Here is a 21,477-nt window from a genome sequence, read left to right on the forward strand (position 1 = left end):
AGCTGAGCCCGTTTGCAGCTTGCGGAACCAAGTCCTAATAGCTGTTCCATGATAACGCATACCATATACTCTTAAGTGCATTATAATCCTCGCGGTTATATGCCAACTCTGGTATCGCTTTATCAAAACATGTCGAGTAAGGTGTCATACGAATTGGAATACTAACCCCTCGCCAATTCTGGCGACGGGGTTAGCATTCCACCCTTCTAGAGGGACACAACATGTTGGTAACCTGTAACCCCGGATAAAGTCAGACATAGCCTCAGCTCCACAAGATGGATGCTGCCACCGAGACACAAGTCTGCCCTCCTGTTGCTGGGAGTCCTCCCAGCGCAGGAGGCAAGGACAAAGGGTTTCCTGTCAGGGGCGGTGCCAGCACCGTCCCAGACAGGATTTTGTGTATCCTAGGTAGGCAGAGCTTTAGAGGAAGGTGACTGCAAGTGGCCCCCCGGTGCTCACTATGCATAGGCCGGCTTGAACCAGTTCCAGGGGCACACCAGCCCCTGAGCTGGGGAAAAGCCCGCCAAAGGAGAGGGGTGTAACCACCCCCCTCCTAGTCCCACCCATAGGGCAGGACTTAGTCGCGTGCCAGCCCCCTTTTGCAGGATAAAGGTAGGAGCAGGCCCCCTTCCAAATTAGATCAATCTTTGAATCCTGAACCGACTTTCTACGAGAGGAACTCAAGACTCTTCCTAAGATTTCTCCCTTGTGACTAAGGAGTAGTCACCCTGCAGCAGCAGGCACCAACCAAGCATCGCGGTCTGCTGTAAGTCTCTCCTCCGGATCAAGACTGCCCAGCTCGACGAGAACCGGCTTCCCTGGCACCTCTGACCTCAACCTACATCTTCAGCCCAGCTGAGACCCGTGGGTGCGACGAGACCTCGAGGGACCGGCCATCATCAAGACTGTCAGACGCTAGTCCAGCACGACCACCGAGTGACCCTCGACTGAGTGCTTTGGGGTAAGAGAAGCCCCGACCCTGAGCAGCTCCAGCACCGAAGTTCAGCCCCCCTGCATCCACGAGATCTGCGTGGGGCCCTTCTGCTCTTTGCTGCTCGCCGCGTTGTCCAGGTCACTTGCCCGTTGGCTAGTGGCCCTTTTACGATGCTTCACGACGACAAACACCGCTGGTCTGGTTGCTCCAGATTAGCCCCTGCTCCCCTCCAACAGAGGAGCACCCTGGACCCTCCTGGTCCACTCCAGACTCCATTTTAAGTCCACCGCGTGGGCTTGCATTTGCCAAGACTTGTTGCCCCAATCCTGGGTCCAGCGACGTAGACAGCAGACACCTTCGTGGGACAGCTCGCACCTCCATCCTGGTCGCCGACAACGCCTCCTGGTCCGAGAGACTGCAGAGCCCAGCAGCGCCCACTCACCTGGTCGAGGTGACTTCGTCCGGTGCCATCCTGGTGCCCACCTAAATCACTGGCTAGTGATTCAGAACTTGGTCCCCTCTGCTTACAGGTCTTCTTCTTCCCTGATCCAGGCTTGGATCACCACAAACTTCTTCACTGGCCGCCTACCAGCAACTTCTTTCTTCAGGCTCCTGGTTCGTCAACGAGGGTTTCCGACGCCACTTGAACCCTATGCAGCCGCAGCCCCTGGGCTAGGTAAACCGAGTACTCCGGTGCTCCAGCATAGTCCAACACTCTAAGTGTCCGGATCCACTTTCATTTTTGACCTACCTAGTCGGGTTCGCCCGAGAACAGTAACTTTGTCTTTACTATCCTCCATAGACTTTTTCCCGCCTTACGCGTGAGAGTTCCCACTCTGCACACGACGTCCACAGGCCTCCTGCTTCTAATCTAAGGGTTTAGCATTGTAGGCCTAGCGTTTCTAAAATCTATGAGAATAGTACTTACCTGCTAGTAACTTCGCATTCCACTTTTTGTGTATAAGGTTTTGCGTGCCCCTCGGGCACTTGTGTAAATTGTGCGACTTTAAGTATTTTCGTAAGAGTTTTGTTGTGTGCTTAGCTCCCTGTCTCATAAAGAGCCAGGGTAGTCTTGTTAGAAATAAATATACATTTATTTTCATAACAACTTGTGTGGTGTCCTTTCACTTGGTGTTCAAGGGGTATATGTGATGGTAAAACAGCTGGCTTAACACGCCCTCTAGAGTCTTAGCCTTAGACTGCTCGTATCCATGCTACTAGGATAGCTGGTCTATAAGGTTGACCTACAACCAATCATCAATAAGGGTTGTCTGGACTGATACATAGTGATCACTAGAATAGTAAGCACTGCATATCAGGCCAACTTCTCACAACGGCTTCTTGAGGAGGGGTTTGACCTCTTCCCGTTTCCAGTCATCAGGGAACATGCCTCTTCGAGGATGCAGTTGATTGTCCGTCATTGTTCTAGTGCGATGGCGAAGGTGGCCCTGTGGAAGATGTGTGGTGGGCAGTGGTCAGTGGGTACTCTGGAGTGAGTGCTCCTCATGGTCTTTGCGGTGTCTTATGTGGTGACAGGGGTCCAGGCGAGGATGGTAGGCTGAGTGGAGTTGCTGGTGGAAGGTGTTAGGTCGGTGCCTTGGTTCTGTTCGCCGAAGTTGTCGTAGAGAGTCCTGATCTTGTGGTGGAAGAAGGAGCTGAGTTTGTTGCAGAGGTCCTGGAGGGAGGGACATCAGACAATTCATTGGGGGGTCTGGTGAATTCTTGTATGATGTTGAAGAGTTCCTTCGAGTTGCGTGAGTTGGAGGGGATTCTGTCCTGGATTAAGTCCCTATTTCTAGATCTGATGAGTTGTGGTGTGCTGTAGTGGCGGTCCTGTAGGCGGTGCGTGCTTCCGGGGTTTTGCTGTTCCTCCACTGCTTTCTCGAGTCGTCAGCATGTACGTTTGGATTCTCGGAGGTCCGTGGTGAACCAGGTGGCTTTCATGATGTGTTGTCTGTCGGAGTTCTGGAGGAGTGCAAGCATGTTAGCACAGTCGGCGATCCATTTGTGGAGTTCGTTGGCTGCAGAGTTGGCGTTGGTCGTGTTGTGGGAGGAGTGTGGCTAAGGGCAGAGGCAAGGCGCTCTTCGGTGATCTTGCTCTAGTTTCTGCACGGGTGTGGCATTGGTTTGTGTGTGGTAAGTTTTGGGAAGGAGAAGTGAATGTTGATTCCTCGGGCGAAGATAGGGTCGAGGGTGTGTCCCGACTTGCGGGTGGGGATGGCGATGAGTTGCTTCAGTCCGATGTTGGCGAGATTGTCTAGGAGGGTGGTGGAGTTGAGGTCGCTGACATTGTTGTGAGGTTAATTCAGGTCTCTCAGCAGTATGTAGTCCGTGGAGGTGAGGGTGTGGGGCGCAATGTAATCTGTGATGGTGTTAGTGAACGGCATGCGGGGTCCGGGAGGTCTGTGGGCGAGAGTTCTGCGTAGAGTTCACCAAATCTTCACTCACAGAAACCAAAGGATTGGGCCGGAACTAACCACCCTTCTCAAGACTTCTATCACCCTTTCAACATTTCCCGATGCCTGGAAACACGTCGAAGTCAGACCCCTACTCAAAAAACCCTCTGCCGACCCCAGCTTACTCAAAAACTACCGGGCAATCTACCTGCTTCCATTCCCAGTGAAGGTACTGGAAAAGATCATCAACAATCAACTCATGACACACCTGGAGCAGAAGCAGCTACTTGACGCCTCCCAATCTGACTTCCGCAGCAATCACAACACCAAAACGGCCCTGATTGCAGCTACCAATGGCATCTGAACCCTCATCAACCGAAGAGAAACAGCAGCCTCTTGGCAGCCTTTGACACGTTATCCTACCACACACTGATCAAAATACTCCACCACATCAGTATCCAAGGGACGCGCTTATATGGATCACCTCTTTCCTCACCGGAAGCACCCAGAGGATACACCTCCCACCTTTCACCCCTGAACCCAAGGAGATCATCTGTGCTGTGCCCCAGGGCTCTTCCCTCAGCCCCACACTCTTCATTGCATATATGACCCCACTGGCAAACAAGGTCAGTCTCAACATAATTTCCTATGCAGAAGACACCCAATTCATCCTCTAATTCACCAACTACCCCACCACCACCAGAACCAACTTCCACAGATGCATGACAAATGTAGCAGACTGGATGACGAATAACTGCCAGCAGCTGAACACATGCTTGATTGAAGTACTGATCTGTGGCAACAGCAGCAATACATGGAACAACTTCTGGTGGCCATCAGACCGAGGACCTGCACCCACTCCCTCCAACCATGCCAGAGACCTCAGAATCATCATTGACAACAAGCTCACCATGAAATCACAGATCACCACCGTCCCCTCCACCTGCTTCCTCACTCTGCGCATGCTACATAAGATATTCAAGTGGCTACCCCTGCACACGAGATGCACCGTGACACAAGCCCTCCTCACCAACCAACTGGACTACGGCAATGCCCTCTACGTAGAAATTGCTACACACCTTCTATTGAGACTTTAGACCATACATAATGCTGAAGGTAGACTCCTCCTCGGCCTTCCCCATGAACGCACATCACATCCCACCTCAGGAAACTCCACTGGCTCCCTGTACAGAAGAGATGCCAATTCAAGCAGCTGACTCACACACACAAGCCTCTACACAACCAAGGCCCGCCTACATTAACCACCACCTCCCTTTCACTTGCCCATACTCCTCGCATCTACCGAAGCAGAAGTGAAGGACGCTTCTTCTCCCACATGGCAGCAAAGACCTGGAACAGCCTACCCACGCACCTCCGGACCATCACCTCACTGCCGGATTTCTGAATGGTCCTCAAGACCTGGCTGTTCGAATAAGCCTCGGGTCTGCAAACTCAGGGTTACCCCATTGGGTGATTAACCTCACTTTATAAATCATGATTGATTGATTGATAAACATGCCAAAAATCTGCAGCATGACTTTGCAGAAGTTATCTATTTGTTACGGCCTCACTGACAGCCCCGTCAATTTTGGCTGCTGCGGTCTGAATCAACTCCGAAGTAGAGTGACTTTGGGAATGCGACTTGGATGCATGATGCCACCCTTGTGCTTTCTCGGGAGATCGCGAGTGGCAGGATGGAGCCAACTCCTGCTTGATTTCTTATGTTTCTTTTTGGATTTACCCTAGGCTTTAGTATGCGAAGTCTTACTGTTGCCGGCGCAACCTTGGGAAGGAGACCAGGGCCTATCTTTAGACCTTGACCAATCTTACCATGAGGTCTTGCAGTGCTTTGCCACGAAGAGCTTTGCTTCTTGGTCTCAAAAGGCACAATCACTACAGGCCTTGGAGTTGTGATGTGGTCCAACCCTACGCACCACAAGCAAGCCACATGCAGGTCAGTTACAGACATTTGTTTGCCACATTCTAGACAGGGGTTGAAACCTGTAGATTTAGGAGATGACATATTCTGTTGCAATCAGTAGAGTTTCTTTCCAGAAATTTGTCTCAAAGAGATGATGAGTAGCTCCAGATCTGTGTCTGTTGGCGTGGAAAGACAGGAACTGATTTAAGGGCGCATGGGTGGCACCTATATAGGGTACTGAACATCACTTCTAGATTGGAGTGACATTGGTGCGAAGCTGCGTGCACCACCTGTCGGAGTGCAGGGGTAACTGCTTAGGATTTTCCGGATCCGGTCTTACGCCTGAGGAGTATTCAAAGGAGAAGAATCTGTGGTAAGAAGGGTCTGTCAGAACAAACCTCATAAATAGCCCTATTGAAGATGGCGGTCTGCCCACTGATCAAAGTAATCCAAGATATTACAATTTCTTGACACCATTTACATGTATTATTCCGTGAGGAAGTCACAGTTTCTTCATGCCATCTAGAAGAATACTCAACAGACCTTCTTGGTGTCCACGCTTTGGAAAGTGAGGAGTTTTCTTTTGTAAGAGGTATCTGTGGCAGTGTCACTGCTAGTGTTAACTTACTGTTTTCCGGTAATGTGCTTGTATCATTATTAAGAAGGGTTTCTAAGCTGTTGACAGAGCATCTGCTAACGGCAATAGCTTTAGCAAACTGGAATGTATAGCAGAAATCCAATCAAACGTCACAGAGCTCAGGGATGTGGCCAGGGTGCAGTATACATATGCGCTTCTTTTGAGGAGTCATAAAAAAAGTCTAATTTAAAATTAAAAGAGTTATAGGATCTAAAAAAAGCACCCTCTGTTTCTTCTTAGATTTATTTCTAAAAGTATGAATTAAATGTGCCTAAAAATTAATTTCAACGGGCGGTAGATGACATTTTGGCTAACTTCCCCACCTAAGATCAGGCCTCATGTGCCAATCCAATATGTGCTGTAACCTGCAAGGAAAATAAGCCCTGGAAGAAAAAACCTCAATAATGACTTATTTTCTAATTGTAGAAAATTCTCAGACGCAAAGCTGTGTCAGAACATACTGTAGCACATGATGTTCGGCTGAAATATAAAGATAGTCAACCATCAAGACGTGATAAATATGAGTAACCTTTGTGGCAGGAGCGGCGAGAAAAAAGTCAACAGAACTTATGGTATCCTCTCGTTGAGGCATTTAATTAAAGCATTTAAGAACAAAGTAATAGCGATAGCTCTCTATTGATGTTTTAACTAATATTGAAATGTAATTTCACTATGAAATTGCCATGTTCAGGGGTGGAGAACTCAATAATCGAGACAATCTATATCAAGACAGGCTTCTGCTCATTTAATGCTGAAGCCAAAACTATGGTATTGAACTTCTATTTGAAATTGATTAACCACTCTGGATCCCCAATCATTGGTTTGCACATTAGAGAATTACTGGAGAGTCAGTTCACATGTAAACCTGATGAGCAGGGGAAGACTTGAAGTCTGTCCATGAAATATAAGACGGTGAATAGAGGCACTGTAAATAGTGTATTGTGACAATTAATAAATAAAAAACGAAGTCGGGCTTGTTTTGTCCGATTTGTATTCCTTTACTAGACACAGGATGGCTGCTGAGGGCAAAAAATATACATTTTGTAAAGAAAGACACAAAGATCTGGCATGTATCCTGGATGTTGGGCATGGTGCTGAAAAGAAGTCAAACACATTTACCAGACAGCATGCCCAACAATAAGAAATGCTGTTGAAATCTTGGTGTTTCCAATAATGTGTCTCATTTACTGCTTACACACCCCCTATTTGGACACAGACCTAAAAACTGAGTGCTAGTCAAACTGCCCTCTGCAGAGCAGGAAGGCCCCTTGGTAGACGAGCCTCCAGATGAGGGGTTTTTAGGTCGAGCATTCGAGACCTCTTGTATATACTTTAGTATATACTTGTTATATATTTATATGTGTATGTACTTTGTGGGCTCTGGCGATCAGCCCTAGGACATGTCTGCTTCCGCTTAGGGACGTTTTTTCTGGTCAACTACCTCTATTGAACTGTCTTGATAGAAAACGACCAGCAGAGGTCAGTAACATACCAGAATCACTTTAGCATTTTGTAGATTCCGGTCCACAGAAATTGTCTTCCATGAGCACCCGTAGGCAAAAATATTTTTTTCAAATCTTGTATTTTCAGTGACATGACCACCATAGGCCTTGATTTTATATTAAAAACAGAGCTTTGGACTATACCATTTCCCACTGAAAGGCAATATTTCTCTCTATGTGTTCCCATACCTGGCATGTCACGCAGTTTGGTGCTTACTTTCCCTCCATGTTAAAGAACAGTAGATGTTTCAGCACCCAGGCTAATGTGCTGCATAGCTAAATACGTATAAGGTCCCAAAGGCGAGCCCGATTGCATTGCAAATGCTTGTTAGTGGTGTAAGCACAGCACTTCTCTAAACAGCAGTCTCCATAAAGAATAGGGTAACTGCGAGTTTAGCAGGGCAGGAGCACCGCTTTTTACGGCGTGCTCTTGCTTAACTAAGCTCTAAATAAGGCCCTTAGTTATATTTTGCTTTGTTTGAAAAAAGAGGCAGATGTACATCAACTGTGTGCAAGTACTTTAGTTTTATATACTTTATTTACGTACTTCATTTATTTACTTATGTATGCATTTATTAATTCACGTTTATATTTATTTAGCATCAGTTTGCAAGACTGAGAACGTTATTAAATCCTCAAGCTCCCTCACAAATTGAAGCGAGAAAGAGTAGAAGAGACAGAAAGAGGGAAATGAAAGTGAATCCGGGGCAAACAAAGAGAATATAAAAGAGTGGAGCGATGGTCTCCGGAAAGAGGAGAAGAGAAAGGCACTTGATGCGAAGACTGTATCAGGGCAAACAAATAAAGGGCATGACAAACAGAAAGGAAGAAAGTGCAAATATAATGGCGATAAAAAAAGAAAAACTTGGGAAGATTGAGATGAGTGACAAACTTTAGGGAGTTGGTAGGGATGAGAAAGAAACGGTGGAGGGGATAAGCTTGGATGAACTAGTCATAGGGGTCAAGAGAGGAAATAACTGGGGAAATGGCGAGTATACTCGGGAGAGAAAGAGACAAACGATAAGAGAAAGGGGAAGGCTTTCATGACAAAAGAACAAGGTAGGTGCTAAGCAACACATGGCATATGGAGAAGGGGGGGGGCGGGTGAAAGCACACCAAGAAAGAGGTAGTGGTTTACAAGTGGGAAAAAGTACATCATCAGTAAAGGTATGAGAGATGAACAATAGTTACTTACCTGTAATCTGTGGTTCTCCAGTATTGGTGTCTTTCATAGATTCACATGCCTGAATCATTCCCCGTCGTCGGAGTGGGAGTCCCACGGTACATAAAAAAGCAATAATATGCCATAAATATGTAGTAATACTAATAGAAAATGAACCAGGAAGTAAAGCAGCCAATGCTACAGTAGGCAAAAAACTTCCACATCTATGACTCTCATAGTCATTATGTATAGTCCAAACTACAGCCAATCAGGCGCCAGCACCCACCAGAATGTTCTCCCCAGAGGCTTAGGCTCTCAGATTTTCTCGCACAGGAGTGAAACCCCATAATAGCCTAAAAAGCCTCTGAGGGGAGGTGGGCGGGTTGCATGTGAATCTATGAAAGATACCAATACTGGAGAACCACAGATTACAGGTAAATAACTATTGTTCTTCTCCAGTATTAGGGGTGTCTTTCATAGATTCACATGCCTGAATCAGAGTAGCTAGCAGTACATATCCTTGCTGAACAGACGCCCATAACGCCAAGCTTGTCAGTTAGTAATGCAAATAACAATGCAAAGTGAAAATACACATATCGTATAAAGCATAACATAATGCAATCATGGAAATATGTGAAAACATAACATAAGAAGTGTCTGACAGCAGAAAACAAGGAGGTGGGAAAACAGAGGCTCACCTTAATGAAACAGATTCCGTAGAACAGCTCGACCCACAGAAGTATCAGCCTCGCTGATTGACTCTAGACAGTAATGTCTGGTAAAGGTATGGCGACTCGCCCAAGTAGCCGCTTTGCAGATCTGCTGAAGAGGGACTCCAGCAAATAAGGCCGTAGATGAGGAGACCGCTCTTGTAGAGTGCGCTCGGGGCGCAGATGGTAAAGGTCTCCCAGCCTGTGCATGGCAAAAGGCAATGGCAGCAGATATCCATCTTGCAATAGTCTGTTTTGAAACTGCCTGCCCCTTACGAATCGCACCGTAGGTAATGAACAACTGGTCAGAAGTGCGTACAGTAGACGTTCTTTGTAGATAGAATTTAAGACATCTTTTAATGTCAAGCGAGTGTAAAGCTCTTTCCGCAGGTGTTTGCGGGTCTGGAAAGAACGACTTAAGAACAATAGGTTCGTTCAGATGGAAATCCGAAGGTACTTTCGGAATGTATTTAGGATTTGTGCGAAGTATCACAGAATCGCTTGTGAATTGCAGGAAAGGATGATGCACAGTGAAAGCTTGGATATCACTAACCCTCCTGGCGGATGTTAAGGCTAAGAGCAGTGATACTTTCCACGAAAGATACTTCAAGTCGGCTTTATGCATGGGCTCGAATGGGTGACGCATGAGTTGACCTAGGACCACATTCAGATGCCACGAAGGAGGCGGACGGGGTACAGGAGGGAACATTCTAAAGAGGCCTCTAAAGAACTGTTGGATAATTCTTGCTGAGTACAGAGAATTGGACCCATCCTGTCGATATCTGGATATTGCAGCCAGAAACACCTTTAAAGTAGCATGAGACAGACCTGTTCGTGCTAACTGCAAGAAAAAAGGAAGAATTTCCTCAGGTTTTGCTAAAAAAGGGTGAACCCCTGCTGAACGGCACCAGATACAGAAGCGTTTCCATTTCAGACTGTACGACTTGATGGTAGCGGGCGCTCTAGCCTTGGCCAACACCTCTTTACAGTCTTCCGGGATGTTCAGGTGTGCGAACTCACGGTGTTCAGGAGCCAGGCCGCTAATCTCAGCGATGCTGGGTCCGGATGGAAGACTTGACCTTCCTGAATACTGAGCAAGTTCGGGATTGGATGTAACTGAATTGGCTTGCTCTCTGACAGTAGGAGGAGCTCTGTAAACCAATACTGGCGCGGCCATCTGGGCGTAATCAGGATGAGTCGGCAAGGTTCCTTCTTCATCTTCCGCAGAACCTTGGGGACTAGTGGAATCGGTGGGAAAGCGTACGCAAACGTCAGAGACCAATTGATGGAGAACGCATTCCCCAGAGAATTCTTGTGGGGGTGCCAGCTTGCGAAGCTCTGGCATTTGCTGTTGGTACTTGTCGCAAATAGATCTAGGTCTGGCCAACCCCAATGATGAAATATGTGTTCCACTGTCTCCTGGTGAAGCTCCCATTCGTGGGTGGTGATCGTTGTTCTGCTGAGTGCGTCCGCTAGGGCGTTTTCTGTCCCCGGAACATGCACTGCTTGCAAATGTACATTGTGGTGAAGAGCCCATGTCCATAAATCCTGCGCCTCTCGAGACAGGAGAAGAGATCGAGTTCCCCCCTGCTTGTTGACGTAGTGCATGCTTGTTGTGTTGTCTGTTCGTATCAACACATTGGTGTCCTGAATGATGGCACAAAACGCCTTGAGTGCAAGAAAAATGGCTCTCAGTTCTAAACGGTTGAAGTGCCACAGTTTCTGTTGCGCAGTCCATTTGCCGCTGATCGTGAGGCCTTGTAGATGAGCCCCCCAGCCCTCGAGGGATGCATCTGTAGTGATGGTTAGACTTGGTGCTTCTTGAAGGAATGCACAACCCTGTCTCAGATGACACCTCTGTGTCCACCAAAGAAGAGACTTCTTCATGAGTGGCGTGATTTGAATGAGGTCCTCGAAAGTGCCCGAAACCTGCTGCCACTGCAAGGTTAGTTCCTCCTGAAGCGGCCTCATTCGAAGCCGGCAATTTGGAAGTAATGGAATACAAGCCGATGCCATCCCTAGAAAAGATTTGTATAGTCGGACTGAAACTGACTTTCTTTGCATGAGATCTTGTGCTAGCCGACTTATTTTCATTTGTCTCTCCTTGGAGACGAAAGCTCTGAGTTTTTGAGTGTCCAAAATCGCTCCTAAGAATGCTCTTCTTTGAGACGATTGCATTTGGGATTTGCTGAAATTGATTGTCAGGCCTAGAGATTGAAACAGGTGCAGACACTGTTGAAGGTGACGTTGAACGGTTTCGTGAGAACTGGCCTTTATAAGGCAGTCGTCCAGATATGGGGAAATTTGTATTCCCTCCAGCCGGAGGTGCGCAGCCACTGGAGCTAACACTTTTGTAAATACTCTTGGAGCTGACCGCAGTCCAAAAGGAAGGACCTTGAACTGGTAGTCCCTGCCAGCCACCCTGAAGCGAAGGAATTTCCTGTGGCGAGGTAGGATGGGGATGTGGAAATATGCATCCTGGAGATCTAAAGTGACCATGCAATCTCCTGCTGCTAGAAGATGCAATATTTCCTGAAGAGATAGCATCCGGAACGTCAATTTCCTTAGATATTTGTTTAAAGCGCGAAGATCGAGTATTGGGCGCCACCCCCCGTTCTTCTTCCTTATCAGGAAGAACCTGGAGTAAAATCCTAATCCTCTCATCCTCTGAGGAACGCTCTCGATTGCTCCTTTTTGTATCATCATTTTGATTTGGGTAAGCAGCTCCTTCAGGTGAGCTGGAGGCGGTCCTTTTGGCGGAACATTTGGAGGGAATTTTTCGAATTCTAGGGCATGGCCCCTGGCCACAATATCCAGGACCCATTTGTCTGTTGTTATAGACTGCCAGTTGGAGTAAAATTTCGATATTCTTCCGCCAAGTCTTTTGTGAGGGTGAAAAGATGGTGGTGGCAGGTGAAAAGTTTCATTGTCGCTTGTCTTTGCCGCGGTAATTAGTCTTACCCCTGTTTGGGGTGTATTGTGATCTTTTCTGCCCATAAGACTGGTAGCGCTGTGTCTGATAGCGCTGGTTACCTTGTCGGTATGTGGATTGTTGTTGGTATCCACCTCTATTGAAGGACGTTCCTCGTCCTCTCGCTCCTCGAAAGGGCGGCTTGTGGAATTGTAGAGTGCCCAAGGATCTGGCTGTTACAGTATCCTTTTTAATCGTTTGTAAAGCTTCCTCCACCTTGGGGCCGAATAAATATTCGCCATCAAATGGCATGTCTAAAACTCTGTTTTGGACCTCTTGCCTGAAAGAAGTGGAACGTAACCATCCCTGTCTACGCAGGACAGCAGCTCCTGCTAATTGACGAAATCCCGTAGATGCGACATCAACAGCTGAATCGATAATCTCTTCAGAGATCCTTTGACCTTCTTGAAGAATTTGGAGTGCTTCAGCCTTGGATTGCTCAGGGAGGAGATCGATAAATGGTGCGATGTCAGACCACATTTGGCGGTCGTACCGACCTAAGATGGCCAATGCATTGGCAGCACGAACAGTTGTTGCAGCCATGGTGGAAACGCGTTTTCCAATTGAGTCTAGGCATCTGCCATCCCTATCCGGCGGCGCCGTAACTGCAGAGGACGGATTTCTGGCTCCCTTCTGAGCAGCCTGGACAATTACTGAGTCAAGTTTTGCCTGTCCAATTAGACATGCAGGCGTTTTTTCGGGAGCTTTATACTTTTTATCAATTCGTGGCAAGACCGGAGGAATGGAAGCCGGCGTTGACATCACCTTAACACCTTCCTTCCAGATGAAATCCACGATGGGTATTGTTTTTATTTGTCGTCTGGGCTGATCCTTGAAATCGTATAAGAAACATTCTTGTTGCGTATGTTCCATCTTTATATGAAAGCGTTCGGTTGCACGCTCCATCAATAAGTGAAAATTCGCTACATCCACCGGAGGGGAGGCCGACGCAGTCTGAGGAGATGTTGAAGGAGATTGTACCTGATAGTCATCCCACTCCGATAAATCATCCACTTCTCCTTCTTCCCGTTGGTCTTCATCTTCCGAAGATTGCGGATCTCCTTCATGAGTAGGTTGTGGGTGTGAAGGCGGACACACCGGTGGGAGCACGGTTGGAGGTGCTTCCGAAGTTGGAGTTGCCGGTCCAGAACCTATTGATTCTGATGGTGGGAACCTCCGATAGTAATCGTCCAGCATAAATTGTAAGTTGGATAGCAAAGCCATAGGCACTTGAGCAACAGGGTTACTCACTGGTATCGATACATTAACAGGAGATTGAGAATCATCACATTCCCCCTCTTGAAGTTTAATATGCAACTCCGATGGACTAGTAGCTTATCCAAAAGTATTCTGGACCATCTCATCCTCACTTTCAGTGTCCAAAAGTTGGTCTGGCACTTCAGAGGACACCTTTTGAGGTGAAATACAAAGGGGTGAAAGCTGCATTGCTGTTTCGCGTATTTGCCCCGATGCTTGTCGTGGTGTTAAAAACACCGTCGACGGAGACCAAACCTGTAGTGCCGTGCATGATGACAACTGCGGCGTCGTCGGAGGATTCCCTTCCGATGGTTTTGTCGTCGACGGGACACCTCTCGTCGACGGGACACTTTTCGTCAACGGGACACCTTTCGTCGACGGAACACTCTTCGTCGACGGAACACTCGTCGTCGACGGGACACTCGTCGTCGACGGGACACTCTTCGTCGACGGGACACTCTTCGTCGACGGGACACTCTTCGTCGACGGAACACCCTTCGTCGACGGAACACTCTTCGTCGACGGGACACTCTTCGTCGACGGGACACTCTTCGTCGACGAGTCATTCTTCGTCGACGGTGTTATTTTCGCCGACGGAGTGGAGCCCGACGACGAGCTCGTCGACGGAGTCTTTTTTGTCGGCGGTAAAGCCTTTAGAGGTGTCGACGACGAGGCGTCGACGACGGACGTCGACCATACAGGCCTCACAGAAACAAATACCATAGTTGGAGACGCCGTCGACGATGACATAAACATACCAGGTTTAGGAGAGGAAAATGTTACCGTCGATGTCACTGTAGTCGTCGTTCTCGTCGACGAGGAAGCTAAAGAGGACATCGCAGTAGGTGGAGATGAGGTCTGTGGTAAAATCCTCTCAGATGATTGGGGAAACTTGAGGATTGTCCCTTTTTTGGAAACAGAAGTGCTTTCCGTGCCCTTGGTTGTGGGGACAGTCTTAGATGTTGAAGGCTTATCCAGTCCCTTAGCAGGTGGTTGTTTTTTAGTCAGCTTAGCCTTAGGAGATGACATTCCTTCAGGCGCAGGCCTCTTCCTAGAGGCTGAAGTAGAACCAGAGGTAACGCTTCCTACCTCAGAAGCAGGATTAGAAGAATCCTTTAGCCTTTTCAACCACAGAAGTAAACGACCCTCTCTATCCCTGAGAGTCTTTTGAGGCATGGTTCTACAGATCTTACAGTCAGAGGCCTGGTGATCTGGGTACAGACAATAGATACACTTTTTATGTGGATCTTTTTCAAAAAGCCGAAGCTTACCACAGCAATCACAGGCTCTAAAGAGAGATTTCTTAGAAGACATCCTTAAAAGTAGAAACAAATGAAGTTAGAAGTAAGAAACTGAGCAGAGCTCAGGGAGACTCCCTTTCACACGACGTGCGGTAGAAAATCTGAGAGCCTGAGCCTCTGGGGAGAACATTCTGGTGGGTGCTGGCGCCTGATTGGCTGTAGTTTGGACTATACATAATGACTATGAGAGTCATAGATGTGGAAGTTTTTTGCCTACTGTAGCATTGGCTACTTTACTTCCTGGTTCATTTTCTATTAGTATTACTACATATTTATGGCATATTATTGCTTTTTAATGTACCGTGGGACTCCCACTCCGACGACGGGGAATGATTCAGGCATGTGAATCTATGAAAGACACCCCTAATACTGGAGAAATTAGAGAATCTCAAGATCGATGACGAGAAACAGTGAGACACAGAAAGAGCTGTTAATGCTACCCTCTCTTTCATGCAGTGAAAGAGAAGAGCTGCATCCTTCCTTTAGGAAGGTTAAGAGGAAGGCAATATTTGAGACGCTTCGGGCAGACAAAACCTTACTCTTTAACACACTGTGGCCTTGGGACTGAGCTCACCCATCGGCATCTATAATACGGGGCTGTACAGATTGAGGTGACACAGTAGCCGGGGGCTACCACCCATCATCCCAAATCCGCCTATTGCCATGAATGTCTGACCAGGCCAGGGTATGGATAGCCTAGTGATCGATCATGTGATGGGGCACCAAGTTTCTGTGGAACTACATTATCTATTCCCATAGCATGCACTTCATATCTCAGCAATGGGGAACGACTTTGTTGCATTATCCAAGTCCAACCGCACTGTTATATTTGAGCTCAATCTTAACACAAAACATTTATTTGGAGGAAAATTTCAAAAAAGCAACCAGAGCACAGCAATCAATGAGGATGTGGGGTGGCGATTCATACCAGGCATGAATGAACTTGGATTAGCATGGCGAGCAATTAGGCTTTCCTGAATGGCCGGCCAGCCTGAGTGACAATGAGGTAGAGGGAAAAAATGTATGTTCTGCAACTGATGAGGGGAGAGATAGAAACAAGCAAATCTTTCTATCACCCTCTCACTCAGACCCCAAGTCATGCATCAAGCAAATCCAAGCACTGGCACAGTCTCTACAAGTCTACGAGGCAGTCCATATTGTGACAAACGATCAGAATAATATCAGGCAGCATTACATTAAGATGACGTGAGAAGAAGGGCAGGAACAGATGAATATAAGGAAGGCAAACAGGAGGGCATGTGTCGGTAAAATTTAAAAAAGGAGTGCTAGAAACTTACGTGAAGGCGAAGGCCACCAGAGCCCCACTGACCACAATGAAGTCCAGGATGTTCCAGAGATCGCGGAAGTAGGCGCCTTGGTGCAGAATGAGCCCGAGATCCACCATCTGTTGAGTGCCAAAAACAAAGACAGGGGCTGTTTAGATCAGTTAATTTACCACTACAGTAGGTCCTTGTGAGTGCACAATGGCAGACTTAACAAGGTCTCTGTCAAATAAACCACCCTTAGCTGCCTCAGAAAGTGAAATAATGCAGGTCTCCAATTAGTGGGATGTTAAAGCCACGATTAAGAACAAAACCAGTAAGACAAAGAGAAGATTCTGAAATATGGACCTGATTTAGAGTTGAGTGGTAATTGAAAAATCGCCACTTTCTAGAGGAAATGCTAAATCCAGAGGTAGAGAGAGACATTTGGTCTGTAGATTTCCTCCAGAAACTGGATTGGAGGATCTTTCATATTATCCAACTCCAAATCAGGTCCTATAATCAAACAGCATTACTTGGAGCTTTCCGCCAATTACTTTTTGTTTACATTGGCACATTATGAACCAACAGCCCTGCAAATTAGGTGTGTCTAGAATCTGTTTCGACTAGGATATGCAATAGTTTCAGGTCTAGATATATTCTATCGCACTACTCTGCATGAGAACCCCAGAATTACAGCAGAGACTCGAACTCTGTGAGCACCATGGGAGCACACAAATTGTGGAGTATGCTATACAAGTGCTGGTAATATAATGCTCCTTTCCATTCTTACAACATCTGTCTCTTGATTTTCTACAGCTTGCGTAGTCCTGAAACATCTGCACCGTAGTCTTACATAGTCCTGCACATAGAACATCAAGTTGATCACACCTCCAGCGGTCTCTTAGGAGACACAGTAGGTGACTGGCTAGCCCTTTGCAGGATGCTACACATTGCAAGTTCCACCTTTTCATCTTTGTAGTCTTCCTGCAACTGTACCAAGAACCCTGTCAAGTGTTGCAGACAGGGTGCACTGAGGAGAAAACAGGACTGTGGAAAACACCATTAGAAACAGTTTTCTGCTGAACCTATTCTGCTGTCCCCTGGATGCTTGCTACTGTTTTCCAACGAATGTTACCGTAACTGTTTAAGTGCATTTTCTAGCTCTCAAATATTGAAAGTTGTATGTTTTTAGAATATCTTTCTTTTCCTTTGGCTTGCTTTAAGGGCTGGGTGAAATCAAAACTTTGTTGGAGAAATTTCCGGAATTCCTGAATTTTGCTTTACATGAAATTCTCATCATTTCTAAAAATTTTACATTAAGTACTTTTGCGTAATTTTTTTAATCATAGTCCACTAGTATGCACTCGTGAACAATGGCACGCAATATACTGCCAAGCCACTTTTCACTCTAATTTTGCATCCTTTCATGAAATGCACCAACAATTTCAGGAACAAAACTATGTCATTGTTCACATCCTAGTTTGTTCATGATTCAGATCCATGTGGAGTCAATGCTGTACCTATTCTTCATTTTGTATTTATCTGTTACCTAAAACTTGTAGTCTAGAATCTGATGCTCGGCATTAGTCCCATTCTCTGCTTTGGGCCACAGATTTGTATTCTTACCCTGTTGCCTTCTAAATAATTTCATAGCCTCGTACCATGTCTTTTTATCATTGATATTCACTTCTAGCTTTGTGGCCACTTTGCCATGGCAGCCATGCCAGTCTTTTGCTTCTTATGTCTATTTAGAGCCTTTGCTTCTCTCTGACCATTGCAATTTCCCTTTTTCTTGTCTTAGTTGCCCTTTAACTTACAGTGAGTATATTTTTAATACCTGCCGGTGTGAAAAGTTATGGCTGGGCGATAAATATTTTTTTGTTCCATGGTATGAGAGTCAGAGAGTCAGAGATTGAATCTCCCATTTGTGCTGACAGGTACTTTGGGACAGAAATCCATGTGTATCTCTAGTTCACCCTGCAGAGAGGATTTGGGCATTTTTATCTCAATTCCCATCTGTAGGTGGACTAAAATAATGGTTGGTTTTACCCAATTCACTATTTTTGTGAATTGGTTCACTACACCCTGGCAGCCGCGGACCGTGCAGGTAACATCGGTGGGGCCGCGTGAGGGAGGATTTCGAGGAAAGATGCAGAGGGAAAACTCTTAGTTCTCTAAATAGCCATTTAGCGGTTTTATTTAATCTTTGGTTAAATTATGAGAATTACCACGCATAAGAGATCTATTTTTATGTACATTGCACTGTTTTGATTCACTGTGATTACTCTGAGTCCACTCTGTCTATTCATTCCAGTGGAGAAGGGCCGTAAATGCTACTATATAATGCTACTATATAATGCTTTGGTTGAATGAATGAGCCTTTTACGAAGCATGAGTGGGTGGCAGTGTCTGTCTTGGTCAGAAAGAACCTGATATTATAAATAATGACTTATGTCCCAAAATGAAATTCATATTTATCCAGATGCAAACTCAGAAGTGGCCGACGTTTTTCAGTGAAAGCCCACCAACTCTGGAACAACTTGCGCAAGGAAACCCATGATGCCCAATCAATGATGCATTTCAGAACAAAAAAAAGACATGTTCTAACGCAGCTAATCCATCAATCATACATGGTGCCCCTATATATGGTCTATTTTGCTTCACTAACGACAAGCGGAGTTGATGATAGTAACCTCAACCGCCCAACCATGTTTCCAGAGGAACAAGGCCATGACCACTCTAAACACAATCTAACCTATCCACAAGTATGATTTGACAGCTTGGGCTGCAGATGGTAATTAGAATGAAACTAGACCATCTGGAGCCAATCAAATGTATCCTGTTTTGCTATATATGCAGATTTTTGGATTGGGACCTGGATGCACTGAGTTTTTGAGTGTGCAGTGCACCGTGAAAGCAAAAAATATAAACATGAACGAAACAAAGAAGAAATTTAATGACGGGACAAAATATTGTCCCATGATGTAGTTATACATAGAGGAATCTGAGGAAAGAACAAACTTACACGTTGCATGCCACACAAACAGGGCGGAGCTGCGGCCCAAGTTAGAGGTGTACAGGGTGCGGTGTCTCCTGGTATTGTGCCTTCTGAGAGTTTTATCAGCCCCTTGTTCGCTCCAGCCGAGTCTCCGACTTCCCCCACCTTTTCTCCCCGGCGTGGCTCCGGTCACGAGGCGCACTAGGGGGAGGAAGTGTGTGTAGAGCTGAGGTTCTGGATGAACGACGCTAGAACTTCTTAAGTAGAGGATTTACTTTATTTCTAATTAACATGAGGAGAGCGGGTGCATGTAGTGGGTACTTGTATCGTGGACCTTGTGGCCTTCTTGTGGCCTCCCTTGTATTGTAGTCTTGGGACTCTTCTGTCCCTGTGTGTTACTGCTTTCGTCTTCATTTTCTCTTGTTGTGCTGTTTCTCCGTGTGTCTCTCTCTTGTCCGTTCTCTTCGTTATCTGACTCCCAACCGGTTGTTCCTGTGCGTGCTGTAGAGTCTTCCTTGTTCCATTCTATCACTTTATTGCACTTGGCCATCCTGCTGTGGAACTATATTTTTCCATTGCTTAACAAGGCAGATCTTGAGTAGGTTTCTTTGACTTGCAGCGGTTCGCTGAACTTGCTTTCGCCTTTCCTGCATAGTTGCGCTAGCTTCACTCGGACCCATTCCCTTTTTCTAAAGAGACTTCTTTCACTCCGGGCTTTTTGTTGTAGTGGTCAGTGTAAATTTTCTGGGCTTTCTCCAAATTGCTACGGACTACTGCTGAGAACCACTTACTCTGCAGTGTTAGGTTCAGCAACACTTTGTTGTCTCTTGTAAATGGGTCCCTGCCACGTAGGATCTTGAACAGACTGTATCCCGTCGTTGTTGGAGTGATGCGGTAAATACCTTCTGTCTAATTTCCGTCTCCCAGTTCTTCCCCGCGCTGGTGGCTGCCTGAACAGACCCCATGATCACGCGATTAAACCTTTCCACGAGGCCGTTCCGGGCCAGGTGGTACACCGGGGTATGTCTAGTCACGATACCATTCCGTTTCATGAATGCAGTCCATTTTTCTGAGGTGAACTGGGCGCCCTTGTCACATGTGATGGTTTTTTGAATTCCGTCTCTCAGGAATGTAGCTGTGAGGAAGGTTATGATCATGTCCGTGTCTGCTTTTTCGCACAACTCCACTTCTGGCCACTTGGAGTATCGGTCTATTAACAGAATAGCATACTTGGGTATGCCCCACAAGTCGAGAATGGGACCCAGCACGTCAACCGACAACTCTTCCCATGGGCTGGTGGGAATGGTGATGTAGCACGGACTGAGATTTGTCCGCTTTGCTGCATTGTTCACATGCCCTCACGTGGGTCTCCACCTGGCTGTCGATTGGAGGCCACCAATAACAGCGTTTGGCTGGACTCTTTGTTTTCACTATTCCTAAATGGCCTTCGTCCAGAATCGTGAGTAGTCGTTCTACTAACTGTTGTGGAGGAATTACCTTGTCCCCTCTCAAGAGGAATATGGCGTTCTCGCTAATGGACAGTTCCTCGCGCACTTCCCAGAATTTCCGAAGGTGGGTATCCAAATGCTTCTTCTCTGGCCACCCCTGCGTGACAAACTTTTTTACGCTCTCCAGGTGGGGGTCTGTTTTGTACGCTCTCTTCCATTCTTGCGCGCTTATAACCTCTTCTTGGTCATTGGTGAATGCTATTGTGTATTCGTCCCACTCTGTGTGTGCTGGTGCTCCTTCCATGGCCGCCGATCTGCTAAGGTAGTCTGCCACTTTATTCTTTTTACCTGGTAAGTATTCAACCTCATATACAAAGTCCAACAATCTGAGGGTCATTTTTGCGATGCGTGGTGTGGCGCTGGCGTGTCTGCTCGATGTAAGAACTTTAACTAGCGGCTTGTGATCCGTCTGGAGGAGGAACTTGGAACCACAGAGGAATTGTCTGAATTTTTCCATTGCCCAGACAGCTGCTAGCATCTTCTTTTCTATGACGCTGAACTTCTCCTCATTGGAGGCGAGGGAGCGGGACGCAAACCTGACCGTGGTCACCACACCGTCAGTGGACTTTTGTGATAAGACGGCTCCCAGACTCTTGTCGCTGGCGTCTGTGGTGAGGATGGAGAGTGCCGATTGGTCAAACCCGTGTAAAGGCACAGCATCGCAGATGTAATTTTTGATTTGTAGGAATTCCTCATTGGAGTCGGCTGACCAGTTGAAAGTATTTTTGTCTTTGAGCAACTGATGCAAGTGGTGTGTCTTGGTGGCAAAGTTTTTCACAAATTTGCTGTAGAACTCGCCAATCCTAAGAATGAACAAACTTCTTCCTTGTTGTGAGGAGTGGGCGCAGCTTTGATGGCCTCGACGTTGGCTCTCTTGGGGGACATCCCTTTGTCGCTTATTTCATGGCCCAAGTA

The 21,477-nt window shown here is 46.6% G+C and overlaps 1 protein-coding gene across 1 annotated transcript in view; it reads right to left on the reverse strand.

Annotated features, from left to right (window-relative positions):
• The window catches only part of CACNA1A (calcium voltage-gated channel subunit alpha1 A), a 1,120,700-nt gene that overhangs the window by 542,452 nt on the left and 556,771 nt on the right, over positions 1-21,477 (reverse strand). The window contains exon 24 of the mRNA XM_078685323.1: positions 16,090-16,196. Within this exon, the coding sequence (XP_078541449.1) occupies positions 16,090-16,196 (107 nt within the window). The remainder of the gene's footprint in view (positions 1-16,089; positions 16,197-21,477) is intronic.

Source organism: Lissotriton helveticus, chromosome 1_1 (genome assembly GCF_964261635.1).
Source record: "Lissotriton helveticus chromosome 1_1, aLisHel1.1, whole genome shotgun sequence".
NCBI lineage: Eukaryota > Metazoa > Chordata > Amphibia > Caudata > Salamandridae > Lissotriton > Lissotriton helveticus.